This window comes from Leucopleurus acutus (genome assembly GCF_964270905.1).
Source record: "Leucopleurus acutus genome assembly, chromosome: 8".
In the NCBI taxonomy this organism is placed as follows: Eukaryota; Metazoa; Chordata; class Mammalia; order Artiodactyla; family Delphinidae; genus Leucopleurus; species Leucopleurus acutus.
The window spans coordinates 7,817,628-7,837,668 of NC_139151.1; the positions used below are offsets into that span (position 1 = coordinate 7,817,628).

At 50.3% G+C, this 20,041-nt stretch overlaps 1 protein-coding gene across 3 annotated transcripts in view; it reads left to right on the forward strand.

Annotated features, from left to right (window-relative positions):
• Positions 1 to 5,628: 5,628 nt before the first annotated feature.
• KIRREL3 (kirre like nephrin family adhesion molecule 3) overlaps positions 5,629 to 20,041 on the forward strand; it is a gene marked incomplete at its 5' end in the record, with an annotated part of 540,300 nt that continues 525,887 nt past the window's right edge. For all 3 annotated transcript variants that reach the window (XM_082845695.1, XM_082845696.1, XM_082845697.1), the window contains one exon: positions 5,629 to 5,683. In XM_082845695.1, coding sequence (XP_082701821.1) covers positions 5,629 to 5,683 — 55 coding nt within the window. The remainder of the gene's footprint in view (positions 5,684 to 20,041) is intronic.

Here is a 20,041-nt window from a genome sequence, read left to right on the forward strand (position 1 = left end):
CTGAGTGTGTCAAGGCTAAACAGGTCTATTGTTCTTAAACAATGTTGCCAGAGAATTGTCTCCTTGTGCAGAATGATGCTGAAGAGATAAAAATATCTTTCATTTCTGTAGTGCATTGCATCTTACAGTGTGTTCCACATTTTGCCAACTATATATAGGCTCAATTCATTACCCACCCCCATAAAATACAGCCAGAGCACTGGCAGGCACATGCCAGATGTTTGACAATGGTTTAATAACAGAGTAAAGAACAAGTTAAATTGGACTGGGAAAACAGGAAATGGGATGTGGGGCACTAGGTAAAACTATGCCCTTAATCCTACATTATGTATTGAGTGCCTACTGCCTACCAGGGTAAGAGCCCGGCGCCATGGGACCTGGAGAGGCACCACTCTTACCCTCAGGGGGCCGCCAGGATATCCAGGAGGACGCACAATCAGATAGATGCTATGGTCCAGTCTGATTCATGTTAAAATCGAGTTAAAATACAAGGCGCCATGGTCCTCATTGCCTTTCAAGGGAGGTGTTTACCATTAGCCACCCTGGCATCAGCTTTCCCTCAGTTTCCTAAAAGGCTTGCATCCGATAGAATTATGGAGTGCATGTTGAAGAAAAGCTGTTCTGGAGCTCAGAATCCAGGTTGGAGGCGGAGCATGGTTCTGGGGAAAATAAGGAAAGAAGAGAAATCACAAGTTGAGCAAGTTGGGGAAAGACCGAGGGCACTCAGAGTAGAATGAAAATCAAACAGTTTGGAGAAAATACATGACCAATGAGACCAGAGGAGTCTGTGCAGATTCCAGGCTCATCGCTAGTGTTCCTGGTGGGGGGGGGGGGGGTCGGTCACTGGCAAAAATCTGCCCTAAAGCCGAAGTCACTGAGTCACTGGGGAAGCGCTTCCAAATCTCTCCAGGCTGAGAGCTGTGGCTTCTGGAAAACAGACAATAGGATTTTAGGACTGGGGGGGATCCCAGGGAAGTACTGTCTTATTTCATAGATGAAGAAAGATACGCCCAGGTTTATTAAGTGGTTACAAAAGGTAGCAGTTCTCAGGCCAGAATCCAGGTCCAAAGGCTCACCCTGACCCCTCACTCAGGCCCAGCCTTGGGTGAATCAGTGGTGCAGTCTGGCCCTGCCCTTTGGGGGATGCTTCTGAAAGCTGAAAACCTGGTTCTTGGGGCCTTTCTGCAGGACTGCAGAGAGACTGACCACAGTGCACAGGGATTAAGGTCTTATAACCCACCTACGCAGATGTGAGCAGGAAATTTGGTTCAGATAAATGAAAAAGAAATAGCTTAGAAGATTGTGACTGCCCAGGTCAGACAGGCTGCCATCCAGGGAGAACCTCTGAAGCCCATTTGGTCTCTGGAATTATATGTAACTTCCAGCCCTTATTAACTTATCCAAGATGGGAGAGTCAGGTTACCCTGAACTCCCAGGAGGGGCCTGTTCAAAACGTGTTTAAATCCCTGAACAAGGAGGTTTTCACCAGCACTGGCAGGTTCTAAGAAAAACAAAAAGGAATGTGGTTTATAATGTATCTGTGCAAAAAATATTGCCAAGAGGCATTAAACAGGAAATTCTCCGCTCATAATGACTGTCCCTCTCATAAAACTGCCTCTCCCTCTCCTTCGTGCTATACAGGGGCCCTGGTGAACACAGGAAGATGAGGGCACATGAGCATTGCAGGAGAGCAAGGGAGCAAGCAGGACAGTGGAAACTCTAGCTGAAGTTTGGGGCCCTGTGCTGCATCTCGACCCTGCAGCTTCCTGTAGGGCCTCAGGCAAGTGGGCCCAGAAGGATTCCACTAGAAAGGATTCCAACTGACAGATGACCCTCCAGGGTAACGTCTGTCTTGTTAAAAAGCCAATGAGAAGGTTCATAATTTTTTGCCATGGATGCACCTGTGTACGCTTCGCCCCCAACTAGAGGGCAAACTTTCCAAGAACAGGAGTTCACGTACCCAAAACAGGCCTTTGCACAAATCGAGGGAATAATAAATATTACAGACATTGGATGAACAACCAGGAGGAAAGTCACTGGAAAGTGGTGATGAGTCAGAGTCTGAACTCCCGCCGGCTCAGGACGCTGGACAGCGGTGCCCGGACACCCCTGTACCTGGGCCCAGAGCCTCCTGCCTCACTCTTCGTCCCTGACCTCAGGAAACAGCGGGGTACTCTTGCTGCCCAGAGACCAGGGCTTGGAAGCTGTCCGGAGGAGACTTGCACTCCTGAAACTTCTTGGCCGGGGAGCAGCAGACTCCGGAGCCAGCCCCCATTCTCGGGAGGGAGATCTCGTTCCTACCCGCTGGGCTGGGGGTTCGAAGGACACAACACCTGGCCCTGAAGGCCTGGAGGGGGCGGGAACTGATTAAGGCGGCCACGGGCTCTGCGCCAGGTGAAGAAACTCTAGAGAGGATGCCACCTGCTGGCGAGGGGCCGCGGCTCGCGCGGTGGGCGCAACGGAGACCCGGAGCCTGGATGGGCAGAGAACAAGAATTCGGGCAGTTTTCCAAGTGGCCGGTTTTCTGCTGTCTCTTCAGGGTCGCCACCTCCTCGGGTCGAGCCCAGAGACCCGGTTCTCCGCGCGGCGCGCTCCGGACGCCGCGGTTCCCAGCGGGGGCGGCAGGCGTCCTCCCCCGGCCCCCTCCCCTCGCGGCGCTTCGAGGTCTAAGCCTCCGCGCTTCTCCATCAGGTGGAGCCGTGCTGCTCGCCGCCTCCCTCCTCCGCTCCCTCCTCACCGCGAACTGCGCGCAGGCACCTTACAGCGCCAGGAGGTTAACCGAGACCCCGGAGGAGGTGAGGCCAAGGATCAGCCCAGGCGGAGATGGCAGGGCCGCCGTCGGGGCTGGCGCCAGAGCCCGACCGGCTGTGGGTCCTGCAGGTACCGCTGTGGTTCTCGCTGCCCCACGTGGTGGCTGCCGAAGACTGCCCTGATTTTTCCGGCACTTGGGCTTGAAAGGCCTCCTGGTCCTTTTAGAGGCAGGCAGCTCACCACTTAATCCAAGCTTTTTTCCTTTCTGCCGGAGACGAGAGGCTGCGGGGCGGGGGTGTGGGGGTGGGGGGGTGGAGGGGGGAAGGAGACGGGGATGGAGAAGGGAACAGGCCTAGCTGGCTGGGGGGTGGAGGGGGTGGAGGATTGGAGCCAGATTGAGAGTCAGGAGGTCAATCTCGGGACCATGGGGCGAGGGAAGCCAGGTCCTTCCAACCTCGGACTCCCCCCACCCCTCTTCTCCTGACCAAGAGTGAGTGTGTGTAGTTTGAAGGCACCTGTAGGTGGGCCTGATTTTGGTGGGTTGCACAAGTCATGACCCTGGCCTCTTGATCCTGGTTTGTAGTATTTCCCTCTGGGGCTGAATTAAGCAAGTTTGGTCCCAGGCCACTTAGGAATTAGCAATCAGAATTAACAACAGTTTAAAGGGTAAATGTCAGTTAAAACATCAAATGTTGCTTTGTAAGGCACAATCTACATTCTTTAATTATTAGTCTTATTCACAGCAAGGTTGGCTTTAGGAATGGCCCCCAGACCTGAAATTTCTTCCCACCCCTATAGATTCAATTGGAAAGCTCCTACTAAAGTATATTTTCACTCTTGATATGTTATTTGACATGTTATTTAGAATTATTATTCATCTTTTGCACGTGTTTCTGATTTGTCTCTTCTATTTCATTACGTTGTCTATTATAGCAAGTCCCTGGACTAAGGTAGTGCTGACATTTTGCTTCTGTGCCTTGTTTGCTACTTTAGCTGATGGGGTGCCTCTTTTGGGTCCTCTTAGTTTCTGTTGCTCAGCATTGCTTATTTTCCCCCAAAAGTTTGCTTACAAATTTCCCTTTGATGTGTTTAACAGCCTCTAAGGGATGCAGTTAAATAAACTATTAAGAATAGAAAAGTCAACAGGGCAGACACCTACTAATTTGTAGATCTTTGATGTCAACAACCAGGTGTAAGCTCCTGATAGCACACATTTTCACATGTGCCCCTTCTCTCTTTCTTGTTCATAAATACTAAGGGATGTGTTTTTTAAAGTTAAGATCCACATGGAAACTTGGAACGTACCTTGCAATCAGCAAAGTCCCCAAAATATGTAATACTGTTGGAAGAAAAGCTAAGAGTTTCCCAAAACACCTCCCCAAGGTCCAGTGACTGATGAAAGTAATGATTGATTTTATAATTGCATGCCACAAATCGAGTGAGCATCTTTCATTTCCCTCTCCTTACTCATTACGTCCCCTTCTTCTGCATAATGCTGTATATTTTTATATGTTGCTTTGTAACTATCCTTACAGTTTGTATCTTATGTGTGTACTCTGCTTCCACACTAAATTATGAGCTCCTGAAGTCATGGACAGCGCCTGCAGTTTTATTTCCCCCAATGCCCTGCTTATACCAGGCATATCTAAATATCTCTCAAATAAATAGACCTAGATAAATTTGCTTTGATATCCGGGAGGAAATAGAGTTTGATTTGAGTGTGAGTTTCATGACAGGTGAAAGACCTGAAGGTTCTTAGGAGGCAGTTGCCTGTGACCTTGGCCTCTCCTTCGTGGTAGGATTCACAGCACCTCTTGGAGAAAAGACACGCTCAGAGTGATGGGGTGCTCCTTAGAGGAGAGACTCCAAATGCAAAGCCAGCCTGCTGCCCTATCCTTAGTAGGAAATGCACAAACCAGGATAATGATAATAACAAATGGGTATGTGTCATAAATCTACCTGCTTTCCCTCTAGTTCCTTCATTTTGTTTTCTAGGAGTATGGCAAGGCAAAACCAAGGTGCAAACGTTCCTAGCTTATTACTTAGCCCCCTCCCAGGAAAGTCTCAAAAATGCAAAGCATGCTTATCTTTTCCCCAACTCCGAGACTCCTGCTGCACATACTGGCCAAGTCTTTCCTGGGGAAAGATGTACCCCCCCTTGCCTCTTGCTTTTCCCCATCCAGCCCAGTTTCCAGTCCCCCGTGCAAAGGCAAGGCAGGCATATTGTAGTATGGGTACGTGCATCCAGCCATCCTTCACTCCTTTAAACAACATTATGTCCTGTGGACAAAAAGTCACACCTCCGCTCCCTGTTCAAGATGTCTTTTGGTCAATAATGGTGGCAAAAGCTGAATTTCCCCCTATGTAGGGGGAAAAAAAGAAGGAAAGAAAGAACAGAGCCTCCCCTGCACCACCGCCACCCTCCGTTTTGCATAGATCGCCTTTCACCAAGTATTTCCTCTTTAATTATGACCTGTTTCCCCTCCCTCTCCCTCCGCCCCAGCTTCAGTGAAAGGAGCCCTTCTGTCACTCGTCACTCGCTCCCTGGCTCGCTCGCGCGCTGGCTGTGGGAGGAGCCGCCGGAGGAAGCTGTGTGCCTGGGATGCCGAGCGCCAGAGGATGGAGCTGCTCCGAGAGGGGACGTCGCTGACAAACCCGGCTTCCCGAGGCGGCTAGAAACAGGCGACTTGCCTCGGCTGGCTGCGGATCCCCTGAGGCACGGAGCCCGAGGCCACCCGGAGGGACCGACGGACAGACAGATGGTCGGCGCGAACCCGGGAGGACCGCGGCGGAGGCAGGGCACCACGAGCCGCCGAGCAGGAGAAACTCACCGCGAACCCAAGTTGCCCCGCCAGCTTCCCCTCGGCGCGCGGAGGAATGAGACCTTTCCAGCTCGACCTGCTGTTCGTCTGCTTCTTCCTCTTCAGCCAAGGTAGGACCCGTGCGCCGCTGGAGTTGCAAAAAAAGTCGGCGGGGTTGTCAGGGCGCGCGAGGCTGCGGGCAGGAATGTGGGCAGGGTTCGGAAACTCGAACTGATGGATGCGTCTCCCGGTGCCCGGCCGAGAGGCACTGGCATTGCCTCTTTGCCTTTGAAAATGCAACAGAATGGTACTGTTTATTTTCCTTTGGAAGGCAGGGATACCGGAGGGGAGGGTGACTTTCTCCCCTCACTTGTCAACATCCAGCTCAAACTCCCCAATGCAAATGAGTTCTTTATGCTCCCGGTATGTTAATTAGACGGCATCGTTGTGGCTGTGCGGCTCTGAACTTCTGGGCGCCTCCTCTCCTCCAGACGCAGGTTGGAGAAGAGGGCCGGGAGGGAGAGCTTTGTTTACGTGGCTATTTCAGCACGAATGAGGTCGGGCTGGCACGGGTGTATTCGGAAGGGAATGCGTGTGGAGGGGTCTGCGATGACAGAATGGACCGTGGCGTGATGTGCAATGTTTGGGAAAAGCTTCTCAAGAGTTTCATTGAATGTAATCGGCTTCTCTGAATACGACTGCATTCTGAGTCCTACACAGCTCTAGATTTCAGGGCATACAATGAAATTCTGCCCGTGATGCTGACGGCTTCCTTCTGCAGCTTAGCAGGGGCAGAGAAGCTGGTGGACTTTCCGAAAAGAACTTGGCCACCTCGGGCTCCTTGCCCCTGGGAGCCTTGGGGCCCGTGGGGGTGGAGGGCAGGGAGGGCCATTGGGGAGATGGATGGCCAGTGCCCGCAGAGCCGGTGGCATCCGAGTCACCTGTGGAATTGAGTTTGAGGGACAAGTCAGTCGGTTCCTTCCCCCGCTTCTGGAATGCCGGCGCTGTCTCTGCCATCTGAGGCTGCATTTGTGCCAGCCAGCACAGCTCTGGGAGGAACAGGCCTCTCAGAAAAATCCACAACAGAGCACGTCCATCTGTTGATTAAATGAAGGGTAAAAGTTTTTGAGAAAGCACAGCACCGCCATGGGTGGCTGGCTTTGCAAGCAAACAGCATGTCTCCCTTTCTTCCCCTGTCAGGGAGAAGCCAGATGAGAGCAGAAACCCACACCTCCTTCCCCAGCTCCTCAGCTGCTACTTGTGGTCACTGCAGATTTTCCCGCTGTCAAACTTTGCTTCTGACCATCCTGATTTAACCTGGGGGCCCTTCCCACACCCGAGTATGCGTGTATCCCTGCTTGTATGTAATTCTAATGTACACACACACACACACACACACACACACACACACACACACACTCACGTATTCATGTGGTTTTGTGCCTCTCACCAGGGCTCCCTACAGCAGCAGGAAGATAAATTGCCTTCCCCAGAGTTTTTGGGCTGAATGAATAAGAACTGTCTCAGAACACTGGTATAGAAATATTTGGGTTCTGTTACCGTCTTGTGAGATGACCCTCTTTGTTGGATGTGTGTGCACTTGCTTATGGGTCATACCTACACCGACACACATGCTCACTCTCATCCTCCTTTGCCTCTTACCAATTCATTCACTCAGGGAGTTACACGTAGAATCCCTAAATAGAGGATCCGACCGTCCCTCCCCCCTACACCCAGGTTCATGGAACCAGTGCACGTTTTACTCTCTCCCTTGTTTATGTTCTTAGAAGCTTGAGCCGAGACTCCTGTCTAGATTGACACAAGAAGCCTATAGGTGTCTAAGTGCCTCTCTGGCTGTCGGAATCATCACAGTGTGCAACTCCTACTTTGCTTATTCCTCTCTCAGTACAGAGCTGTTTGTTGATTGCCTCATATACATCTTTAACTATTTACCTATGAAGGTTAGATGCTCTGCTTCTTCTATCCTAAGCCCCAAGAGCACTAGGAAGGAACCACAGCATCACGCAGTTCAGAGTTCCTTGTTATTACTGAGCTTTCTGAGCTTGGCCAGCTGTGCCCACCCTACTAAATGGTAGATGCATAGTCGACGGGGCTCCAAAACAAGTCTAAAGAAAGACAAGGAGACCAAAGTGGACGTAGCCAATCAGAATCCCCTACATCACCGGACATGGTAGGGTAGGTTCCTTGAGTAGATGGTGTCTCGCTGCAGGAATTAAGGGTCAAGCGGGACAATGTTTAATGGACCTCACTGGAAGAGAATACCTTTTGACTTGATCCCGGGGCATTGATTTGAATGTGGATGAGTATTGTGAATTCCCCAGAGGATTCCATTTGACCCTCTACACATATATGCTTAATTCGTATACTGTGCCCAACTCCTGCCTGGTACCATATGTGTATCGAACTATCAGATAGAGAGTATGCACTTTCAACAGGTCACGAGAGGACTAGCCCACAGGCTTTAGGTGGCCCCCGCTCTCTCATCCCCTGTCTGCCGTTGCACCCCACCTGACACCCCCTCTGAGCCACCCGTCTGATCCCACCTCCCGCGTGCCCTTCCTCCGGGGATGCTTTCCAAGGAAATGTGCAGAGGCTCAGGGATGGCCCTCTACTCGGAGAAAATAAATGCCCAGGGCTCTTTTGGGGGCCTTCTCTGGCCCTCTAGTGACACATTCATCTGCTGTCCGACATCTCTCATGGCGGGAAACTGCATGTCATTTTGAAGTCGCTGGAAACACAGTTCTCATGCCTCCCATACAGAGGGACTGCTCCCAACAGCGCTCCGAAGACTTTAAAAGCGAAACATTTAGGTAAACTCTTAATGTAAGTCATTTCAATCATCCTTTCTCTTCTAAGTTGTTAAATATTTATTCACCTTTCCTTTGTTTTCATTCCCCTTCAGAGAGTAAAATTAAGGTATAATTAATGTTAGTGATATGCTGTATCCCTTATCTTGTAAACTTTGGGCGTTTCATATAGGTTGAGATTAAATATGTATTGATCGTTCTTAAGGTGGCAGTAGAAAGGCCAAATGGCATTCCTCCGTTCCCGCCGTGGCCAGTGTCCCCGGGCCTGGTTCCCCACAAGGACGTGGAGAGCTGCCGGCGTGCGCTGTTTGTGGGTTTCTCTCTTGCCGGGGATGCCTCTTCCCCAGCTGTCGGGATGGCGTGCTCTGTACAGAGAGGGATAATGTCACAGCACGCTTGGCCTCCCGCAGGGAAGAGGCATATTCTGTACCTGGGTGAAAAGGAATCTATCCTCTTGTCATCCATACACTTAGAACTTGCTGTGTTTTTCCCTTGCTCATTTTGGTTTGCCCACAACGATTTCCTTCTGTGCCCCCCTTCATCTTCAAAACCCGTGCCATCCAGCCTGCACAGCCACGTCTTAAGTTGCTTTGGGGGGATGATGTTCTAGCAGGACGGAGGGCACCCTGCTTCCCATCAGATCTCTGGTTCTGAGACAGTTCGGGGAGTGTGCAGTGGTACAATCTCGGTGCCTCCTATTCGGCCGCTCCTAGGAAAGGTGTCCTCTTCTCCACTCTTTGACATTTTGCTCTAGCATCCCAGAGTGTCCTGTCCTGCCTAGTAACCTTGTGGGCCTGAAAGTTCCGATTCTGGGGAGTCCAGCTCCCTTGTTGGCTTTACCTATGCACCACACTGCTCTGAACATGTTGGGGTGAGAGTGAAAACTTGCATTTACCTGTCAATGGCATCCCTGAGTTGAGGATTAATCCGGGGTGTCATCTCCCTGTTGGGAAGAATCTAAGCCACTTGCTCTCCTAACTTGCTGGCAGGAATCACCAAGAGGGGCTGTCAGATGACCATCAGAGGGGCAGAGGTTCTTGGTGACACAAATCTCCAAGGGAACAGGAGAGCATCAAGCAGACAGAGGGTAAGATAGAGTGTGAGTGGAGAGAGGTAGCCAGGGGGAAGGGGACCTGAGTGGGTGACAGGAAGCATGGGAAGGGATCAGCAAGGGCAAGAGGCTTCAACTTGCAGGAAGCTCCCTTGGGGAGGGCAGGGAGGGGTCTCAGAAAACAGCACGAGCACAGCCGAGGCAGCCAGAAGTATGGAGGGGATCCGAGGGGGGTTACAGGCTGAGAAGGTATTGGAAAAGGAAATTGGGAGTGAACGGCAACTTTGGAAACATTTATCCTTCCCCAGAAATATCACAGAACAAAAGATGGAGCAAGTAATAAGTGTGAGACTTCCCCCACCGGCAACCCATGTGATCTGATGGCTTGTCTAGAGGGGGAAGAATCGCTTCTTTTGTCCTGGAAGGTCAGGGCACAGCTGCTAAGGGTGTGGGACCCCTTCTTTCACAGATCGCCTGGGTGAGGAGAGCTGGGACATGTCTGTTGGTCTGGGGGTGGTCACTGTGTCTGCTGCCCAGCAGGGAGCTGTCAGTTGCCAGCCAGACCTATAGAGGAGGGAGGAGATATGTCCCAGGGGGAGAGGGGTGTGTGGTGGGGTCAGGGCCTCCCCGCTGCGCTCAGAGGATCCCACAGAGCCTCCGTCTTGGGTTACAAAAGGCAGATCTCGCTTGGAACATGGCAGCAGTGAGCTAGGCATGCTACCAAGGGGCAGCAGCTCTGCCTGGGGTGCCAGTGTTGGTAGGCTCCTTCCAAGCCCTGATAGGAGCCAGGGCCAGTGGGGACCTGCGGAGTAGGGCATTAGGCCTGAAGATGCAATTTTTCTTTTTTGTTCAGCCCGGTGGGGGTGACTCAGGAGGCATTATATTGCAGACCCAAAAAAGCCCATGAGTAATCCTGAGTGAATTTAAGAGATTTCAACAGCAAAATAATAACAACACTAATGATTCCTTTGATTTGCAGAGTACTTTTCTTCCAAGGAGATAAAAAGATAAACTGTTTTGGAAACACGAAGAGGGAAAGAAAATTGCCTGTGATGGAGGGTTGGGGAGGAGGCCAGGAGCATTCATTCAGGGCCTCCATGTAATTGGGGATGGGGACAGTTACACAGCCTTAGGTATCATTTCTCGGCTACAGCCCTTATCCTTGTAAGCTGTTGAGATGACTTCTGGGTGTAAAACCAGTGCAGGCTTTTTTAATCAGGGTCAACCTAGAAATAACGGGGTGCCGAATTCCTTCCCCCCACCCCAGGAACAGGGCTGTTCTAATTCAGCAGTGGAGGGGGTCAGGGAGACCATGAGCTTGCTGGAATCCACCCTTGGAGTCTCACCACGGCATCGATCCTGACCTTCATGGTGGTTCTCGCAGCAGAGCGATTGGGGCCCCAGTCTTCCCTCAAGGTCAGTGGACTGCCCAACATTCATGGTGCAGGGTCTGGCTGGAGCTGCTGCCCTGGGGATGTCTGTGCCCGCCGGTTTCATATCCCATCACTTCTAGTCACAGGGAGCGGGGAGCAAAGCCTGCCAGCATCCTGTGCCAGGTTGTGATAGCTTTGCCCGGTGTTCCAAATGGAGTGGGATTTTATTTCCAGCTAGGGGAAGGATGCAGAGTCTACTGCACTGCGACGGTACAGCTCTGTATGTCATCGTGGGTCATTTTCTTTTCCCCAGGGGAAAGCCAGAATCCAGTAAGGTCGGCCCGTCCAATAGGAATATAGACATGCCTTATGGGTCATTAGAATACTTCTGTCACATTCACGCAAAGGATGCTGTGTCCTGCTCTCTGCTGAGCTTGAAGAGTATACCCAACCCACGCAGTTGCCATAGACTAGGGATCTCCACCCCACATTAACCTTAACTTTCATTAACTTTCTACTTCTAACCCACTGAAAGAGCTAGGGATCAAATATCGTGCTTTTTTTTTTTTTCCGTCCTCTCCCAATGGTAAAAATGAGTATTCTGGCTGTATACTTCTAGAAGTCAGTAAATGTCAACATTAGGTAAGTATTTCCTTTGTGTAGTTGCAAGTTAGCATAAGCTGCTTGGAAACAGATGTTTTCCCTAAGCATACAATGTTTCCGTGAGGACACAGGCCATACCGCTATGAGGATTAAATAAATGTCAGCTTCCCCTGGGCACGTTGGTAACAAGTTAAAGCCACGGAAACAGTGGCCAGCACGAGTGACTCCTGCTCGTTGCAGAGTTATTGTGTTGCAGCCCTGGCTGGGGCATGGAGCCTGAGAGACGGACACTCGTCCTCTCCTGGCTGAAATCAAGCAAGGAGTAGCCAAATGTAGACACCTCCTGACACGCCGTGGGTAGGTTTCTCCTGGCAGCCAAGAAGCCGTACCGTGCCCACTTTCAAGCCTCCTCCCATCCGTGAACCCCCTCTCCACACACATGCATGGCTGCCCGCACGCACGCACGCACGTACCACTTATTGCTACAGTGTAGTGATATCCAGAACTTAGAACAAAGCAGCCATTTTCCTCCAATGCAGGAGGAGCTTTTCCCCTAATCTTCCACCTGGTGTTGGTGTCCTTCTGAGCAAAGTGACAGAGATTTGCCTGAGGTTGTTTTTCGATCATTGAAACCAACGCTGCCATGGCATGCATGTGTCCTCATTAAAAGGAGTTTGCCCATCAGACTGGATTATCTTAGGTGGTCTGCTTGCTTGGCCTGTGTTCACCGGACAATTGTTGCAAGTTCACGTTCTTTCTAACTAGTGCCTAGAAGACAGGAATTTGAAATCTGACACTGACAGCTGCAGCAGTGACAACCAAACATCATTTTCGCCTTTCCACACTCTTCCCCAGGGGCTCCAGAGGGTCCGTGTCTCAGAGGGCCACATTTCTTCCTCCTTCCTTTGTGATTAAGTAGCATTTTATGACACCAGAGCTCAGCCTGTCCACTCAGCCAGCCCTCACTGGGGGCCTCCTACGTGGTGAACACACTGTGCCAGGGACTTTTGATGAAAAGATGACTGAGGCTGTGTTTCTGCCCCAGGGGAGCTCTCAGGCTAGTCAAGGAGCAAACAGTCGGACTTGTCGTTACAATTCAACAGCTCAGAGTAGTCAGAGTGTGCTGAGAGCATCAGGAATCGCTGAAGGTATTAAGAAGGGCTGTGCAGAGGAGGTGACTTGATCGTAAAAGGTGTCTAGAGTTCTCCCGATGATGCAAAGAAAGATGGTCCCAGATGGTACCTCAGATGTGTGCACAGGTCAGAAGGCGGGACAGGATGTCAGGGTTCAGAAGCAGTGGTTTGTTTGGGGGCTAGACTTCTGGGTGTTGAGGAAGCTTGTGAATGGTCGTGAGTACCGTGCTAAATGTTTTGAGGATGGATCATCAGAATTAAGTCTGTTCTTTAGAAACATCGTTAATAGCTTATGGGTCTGTAATGCTCTCTATACCATGGGTTCAATGGACAAAAAAAAAGAGAGAGAGACAGATCAACATGTTATTTATTCTTGGTATTCCCTGTGTTGCACATGGGGCTTAAAAAATGTAGAATTGAGTGGAAATAGCCTCACTCGTCTTCCTACGTAGTAGTGTGTATAGGGATGGAAAGTGGACAGGACCACGGAGAACACAGAAGCAGGGATGGCCGAGTACATGCAGGACTGTTAGCCGGATGGAGTGCTCTGAGGAATGGGAGTTTCCAGTTTCTGGGGCCCCTGGAAGGCTAGGCAGAGGTGGAGGAAACCTAACATTGAGGACGAATGGTAAATCAGAAAGGCAGATGGGGGCAAGGATGAGACAAGCAAGAGGTGCCTGGAGACGTTCTGCTGAGGACTTCTTTCCTGTTCTCAGGAGGAAGCTAAGCTACCCTGGCTCTGGGGGAAACAAGGTTACAAGCTAACTGATTTTACTCGGAAATGCTTACAAGTCTCCAGCACCCGGTAACCTTTCATTCAAGAGTAGAGAACATCATCAGATCACATGTTCCACACTCTGGCCCGCTCTCTTCAGGAGATGGCGGGGCTGGCGGGACAAGCTCAGGGGTGAAGCCAAACCCTGCACTGGCGTGCAGGAAGAAGACAGTGACATCTCCAAGACTGTCCACAGCTAACCCTACTGTCGAAGGCTCGCTGGGTAGATGGCCTGCCATTGCTGCAAGGCTATGAGTGGAATTCGGGCCATCGAGAATGGAAGAGTCGAGATGGACAACAAGGTCCTACTGTACAGCACAGGGAACTTTAGTCAATATCCTGGGTTAAACCATAATGGAAGAGAATATAATAAAGAACATATGTCTATGTATACTTGATTCACTTTGTTGTACAGCAGAAATTAACACAACATTGTAAATCAACTATACTTCAATAAAAAAATAATAATAAAGTGAGTCTCCTAAAAAAAATAAATAATGATAATGGAAGAGTCAGATTGGAAGGTAGACTAGATAACATCGAAATTCTCTCCAATTCCAAGATTTCCTCAATATTATCTATTAACAACAAGCTATTTATTTTGGATAATACACTCTTCTACCATCCTCTATCATCTAGAAAGTAGATGATGGGTTATAGATCTCTTTGTCCAGCTCATTTTCTTGCAGGTGCCAGACAGATTCTTTGGGTTGTTGTTGGTGGCAGCAGTGGTAGCAAGGATTATGGTATCAGAATGATGATGATGATATTTAGCGTTTGTGTAAAGCTTCCCACGTTGCACATGGCTTTCCACGAGCGCTGCTTCGTTCGTCACCGTGATAACAGTGAGAGGCGGCCACTGTCACTATCAGGCCCTCAGAAAGCTTCCTTTGCTGACCGCACTCACTCCCCATCGTGCTCACTGCACTGTCGAGAAGCCTCAGTGCTTCTCAAGAGGCTGGCAGATCCGCATCAGCAGCGCTGACGAACGCATGAGAGGATCCTAAGCTGGGGCCTGAGGTGAGCCACGTTCTTAGAACTTGTGCAAATCCTCAGTGTCTAGGCACAGGCGAGGGCTTTAGGGCGTGTCCCCTATGAAAATTGGGGAGTTGACCTCTGAACTGTGACCCCGCATTGCAGCTCTGTCTCTTTTTGATCGACTCCAGACTCTGCCTGAGCTGGTCCCTTCCTCTGTCCAGCCTTCAGCTTTAACTTGAAGGCCCGAGGTTTCCAGGCCCCTCCACCTGGGGAAATGACAGGCCAGCCTTTTGGGCTGAATGGCAATCAAGGAGCTGCTGCTTGGGTAGCTCCTTTCGTAGCTGTTCTGACAAAAACAAAAACAACCAAAGAAAGCCAGGGGCTATTCTTAACTGGTTGATTAAAATCTCCGTTTCTTTTATCGCCCTGGTGCCTAGCACCCTAGTCAGCATATGGGAGGCTATGAATAAATATCGACTATTGGAATAAAATGTGGGGGAAAATGAAAGAAAAGAACACGGTGCCTCGGATCCCCCCGCATCACCACACACCACAGCAGAGGCTGAGACGCGCCCCCACCACTGGAGGTTGGAGGAAAGACCTTGGTGGTTTAAAGTGTGGTCGTGCCCTGTAGGAAGATGTTCCTCTTCCACCAAGGCCTTGAATGACCCTCGGGTCACCAGGAACACTGCTGAGAGAAACACCCTCTGGCAGCCACCCACTCCTCCCAAGAAACAGTCGGGCCTTCTGTTCTTTAATGCGTGTCAGTTCCCATCTCTGTCAGTCACCTGCACATGTCACAGGTGATGCAGCTCCGGTGCAGCGTGACAGGCCATCTGTCACCCTCGGCAATGCTGGGAGCTATGACAGCTTCAGAGTGACACCGGGCCCCGCTGGCTCATCAGGCAGGTGTTCAGGGGACAGAGACTTAGAGCCCTCTCCCGGGGACCCATCCCAGTGCCGCACAAGGAGTGACGGCCCCCCTTCCCTGCCTGCCTACCCTCATCCCAGAGGAAGAGCACCTGCCAATTAATCTCCCAGTGGCTTTGTTCTCCACATCCTACGACCCGCACTTTTCTGTGCCCGCTTAAGGATGCTGGGGTCTACCCCACGTTCACGGGGAGTCCCGTTTCTTCGGGGAGCTAGACTCTGAAGCCTCCTTCTTGCATAAGACACTGCGCCCTTGTGATGGGGCCTGGGGAGACAGGGCCTGTGTTTGTCTTGGGACCATATCGGTCAAGAGCTGGCAGAGCAGAACGTTATGGGATCTGAAACCGGGTGAGCCCTGCAGTTCCTACATCTGCCTGACGGTGGCAGCAGCAGCGCTTGCAAAGCCCAAGAATGAGCTGAAAGTAGGAGGCCCAGGGCTGCCTCTTAGTACCAGGAAGAGAGTCAGGGTGCCCAGGCAACGGAGCTGGGGCCGCTGAGGGCGGGCAGAGGGCCTGGAAGGGAAGAGCAGGGCTTCCGGAGGGCAGCAGCTCTCCAAGGAGGCTCACTTCCTTTCTCCTCTTTCTGATGGATGTGATGGCAGAGTGTTAAGGGGGACGCCTATGTAGAGCGGCAAGAGGTATGTGGACACATTTCAAAATGCTCGAGGGGCTTGGAAGAGCTACAGAGAGAGGGGCTAGAGAGCCCCCGCTAGCGGTGTCGCTGTCTGCGGTGATGTCTGTCCTGAGGGTGATGGATGGGTTAGTCCTCCCAGGAGGGCGGCTGGCAGCCAGGAACCCCACTTCTCCCCGGGGAGCCCACTGCCCCTCCCAGGTGTTTGCCCCTTTAATGATCTGGGAGCCGGTATTTCTGCTGCTGCGCCCCTCTGCTGCTGAAAAAGCCAAACAGACGTGCTCAAATTAGTCCTCATAATCCCTGATCTCGCAGGCCGGCTCGAGAGGAGCTACTCTGTTTTCACCTGTGGACAGAAACAGGCACCATTTAAAAATTGCCATGTGCCACGGCTGCTCGTTTGCAAGTGTGTCTCTCCAGGCAGGGTAACCGGATCCTGACACAGACACGGCTAGCCGATGCCCTGCGCTCTGTCGGAGGGAAAGGGAGGAGTCCTCTTGGCCCCAAGAACACCTTACCTCTTCCTTTATCTTCTAGGGGGTGGTAGCTGCCTTATTCACCTTTTGAGAATTACAAGCGGGTTGGACCTCTGCCCGGGGTCGATCCACGGGTGGCATAAGCTAATATAGTGAGATGTGGGATGAAGGAAGGGTGAGGCGTCACTGGAGCATCCCTCTTGTCTTCTCTGTGTGGCCTGAGGGGCCGGTAGAACTGGCTGTTTATGCTGTCTGAAATCGTCAGACATTGTGTGACTGTCCATTAGGTTCTGGTTGCCAGTGGGATTTCATATGAGGTTTTGCACAAGCCAGAGCAGCCTCCCACACCTGAGCCACCACCACTGTCCCTTGCTGCTTGCCCAGGAGTGTGGAGACTCACCATCTGTCTTCCTAGGGGTGGGGGAGGGCGCAGCGGAGCTGGGAGGACATAGGATGCTCTGTCCATACTACTAACAGGCCCGCTGGTACCTGGCAGGTGATACCTTGAGTATCTCATATCAGGAAAGAAAACTGTTGGCATAAGGTTTGCAAAACCTTGCTTGAAACTGCAGATGTGAGGCTAACACAGGTCAGAGAGGAAAAATAGAGCTGCATGATTTGAGAATTTGCTAAAAATAATAGAGATAGCTCTCTTCCCCCCATAAAAAGATGTTATAGCAAGGTGGTATGTATGTGCCCTTTGTCCCCTGCCTTCCTGGCCCCCTGATTTGGCCACCTGCTCCCCTTTCTCCTTTTACAAACACGACCCTCCCTCTGGGATCCTTCAATAGAGAGGGGAAATGGTGAGAACAGAGAAGAAGCAAAACTTCTAATAGTCTCATTGTGTTACTCTTTCTACCACTAACACCTGCGGTTGTTGAGCTGGAACCAGCCATGGGGAGGCACTGTTGAGGCCTATGGCCAGGTCCTTTGCTGAGCTTGCCTGCGTTTGCCTATTTAATCCTCACAGCAACCTGATAAAGCCAGGACTGTCATACCCATTAGCAGATGAAAACTACTGGGGCTTAGATTCCATAATTTGCCCGAAGGTCGCACCCCAGACAAGCATGGAACCACCATTGAAACACTCGGATGAAGACCCACGTCCTTTGCCGCCCATCCCTTCAGGAAGAATTCTGGTCCCACTAGTCCCTTATAAGCCACAGAAAGCCCTGGCTGGGCCTGTGGTCCTCCTCGTTCCTAACTTGTCGGGCTTGGGGAAAAGAGCTGGTAAAAATGGAAGAAATCGTCTCCCCTTATGCAAAAGCACAAGTAAGAATTTGAGAAGCTTTGCTCCACGGCTGGTGCTACTTTTGACCTCCACAACCCATCTCCAATTCAGCTTAACATTTTGAAAACCAAGTGCTGATTTCTTAACAGGAATGAATCACCACCTAACTTTTCTTCAGTGGATTAGAAAAAATGTGAAACCCCATTCTGCTTAAGGAGAGGTTAGTCTGCTGTTAGCCGTGCACTGTGAGAACAGAGCTACTTGACGGGAAGAGGCACTCAGGACATCAAAACCCTCCTTTTTGTCAAGTCTAGAAGAGTAGAAATGTCAGAAGACCACATGGTTCTGAAATGATTAATACTGGTCGTTAGGAAGAAGTAGAAAAGACTCTTGAAAAGCAGGGGAGTCCAAATGCCGTTCAGACTTCGACTCTCCTCACTTTGGATCCAGCAGGTACATCTTATCTTGTGTCAGAAATTATTTCTGAATATGGCATGTACCTACCAAGACCATGCTTGAAATCACAATATTGGTTTCAGATAGACACTTAAGATAAACTAGCAAAACATGAAAGTTCTTCGAAGTTTTCAAAGCTCCTTTAAATCGAATCAGAGGAATACAGAGGAAGAATGCCAGGCAGGTAGATCTCCACATGAAAGACGGAAACCTCCTTCTTATTCCACGGCCAAGCCCTTCAGTGGAACACACGGATCACATCAGCAGTGCACTGTCAGCTGTCGCCAGGGCTGCAAATCCACGTGGATGCCCGTTTCTCTGGGCATGAGCTTTGCCTTGGTTTTTCTCTTCATCAGACCAGGGCAGAGGTATTCACAGATAGAAATCCATACTTTATAGGTAAAAGCAGCTGAATGCTGAGCTGATCAGAATCAAGAAATACCATCGAGAGAAATAGATTACTTTTCTCCCCTTTTCTCCTGCGAATAATAATAGAATATCTACATTCCCCTCTTATTATCAACGGATATCCACTTTCTAAAATCCATACCCCTGAATTCCTGCTAAGGAAAATAAAAATATTTACACTGCTGTACTTTTAAGAGAAATTCTTCTTACGTTGTCAACGTCTTAGTCTGACGTCTGAGTCTTAGTCTGAGTCTTCTTATGTTATGTTTTCCACCTTAAATGTTTACATAGGCATGGCAGGGCTGTTTACATCTTTCTTAAGGGCTGTTGCAACCATATGAACTGAAAAAAGTATTTTCAAATCCAAGTATGAATGTCCTTTACACCGAACAGTTTTGCTACTTTTGTTGAGTAGGGTTCAGAGGATTTGAGTGTCCACGAGGCACCAGTGGGGGTGGGGCGTGGAGGTCACAACGTTCCTCTCAATAAATACTGAGATGTTTTAAAGGAACAGCTTCACGGACACTTGTCTGTAAAAGGAAAACGAGTTTCTGGTGGTGCGTTTTCTGGCATGGGACTCACCTGCATCCACTCTATCCCCGGCCCCCCCAACCTCACCTCCATGTGAATCTTACTTATATTAGCTTAGGCTGTACAAGGGGTCTTGGGAGTGGTTTTTAACCAGAGGAAGTAAGGTGACTCATGGGAGCTGCCTCTAAGAGTTTTATATCACATTATCTTAGGATGACTTACCTGGAGAGAATGGACCCAGGAATCTCCATGAGTCCTGAGCTAGGAAACCAGACAAGCACCAAGGCCAAGAACATACAATTTAGAACGTGGTGGCTCTGCCCACCCATCACTGCGAAGAGCTCTGAGGATCACGCCTTTCCGGGTGACTCTCAGCCCTGATCCCCTCAGGGAGCCCGGGAGAGCCATGTGAGGGTCTGTACTGACAGGAGAGAACGTAGCATAGGACGGCCATAGATTTTCTTCCACCTGCACTTCAGAATGTTTAAGTCAGGGCTGTATACCAGAGATGCTCATGTCCATAAAGGATGGATTTTCTGGGTCCAGATTCCGCACGTATAAAATAAGGCACCCCAAGAATTCTTGTTATGCTTTTTTTTTTAAAAAATCTTCAAGGTCAATACAACCACAGACATTGATATTTGCTTCATTGTGAACTGGGATCTGCTAGCTGCTTATGGTCATTTCATTTTTCAATTCGTAAAAAAAAGATGTTCTAATCACTGGGCCTCTGGGCCTCCTTCTTCAACCCAAATCACTCATAGGAAACCAAATGCAGGAGCTGATGACTATGGTGATGGGAGGAGAGAGAGAGGTGGGGCCAGTGCCAGATTTGAAGGCACCCTCAGCGCCCCCAGGCGTTTACATAGAACGTTATGGTTTCAGATCCCTTTGACATGTATTATGGTCAACTCTCATCCTCACTTTAAAACATAAGGAAAATGAGTCAGTCGGGTTCAGTGGCTTCTCTCAGGTCACACAGGTAGTCAGTGTGAAAGTGAAGGTGGAAACCAAATCCAAGCCCAGAAGTTCTTCCACTCTCCCTCCTCCATGCCCCCCATGCTGGGTTCCTGCCTCCAAGGAGCA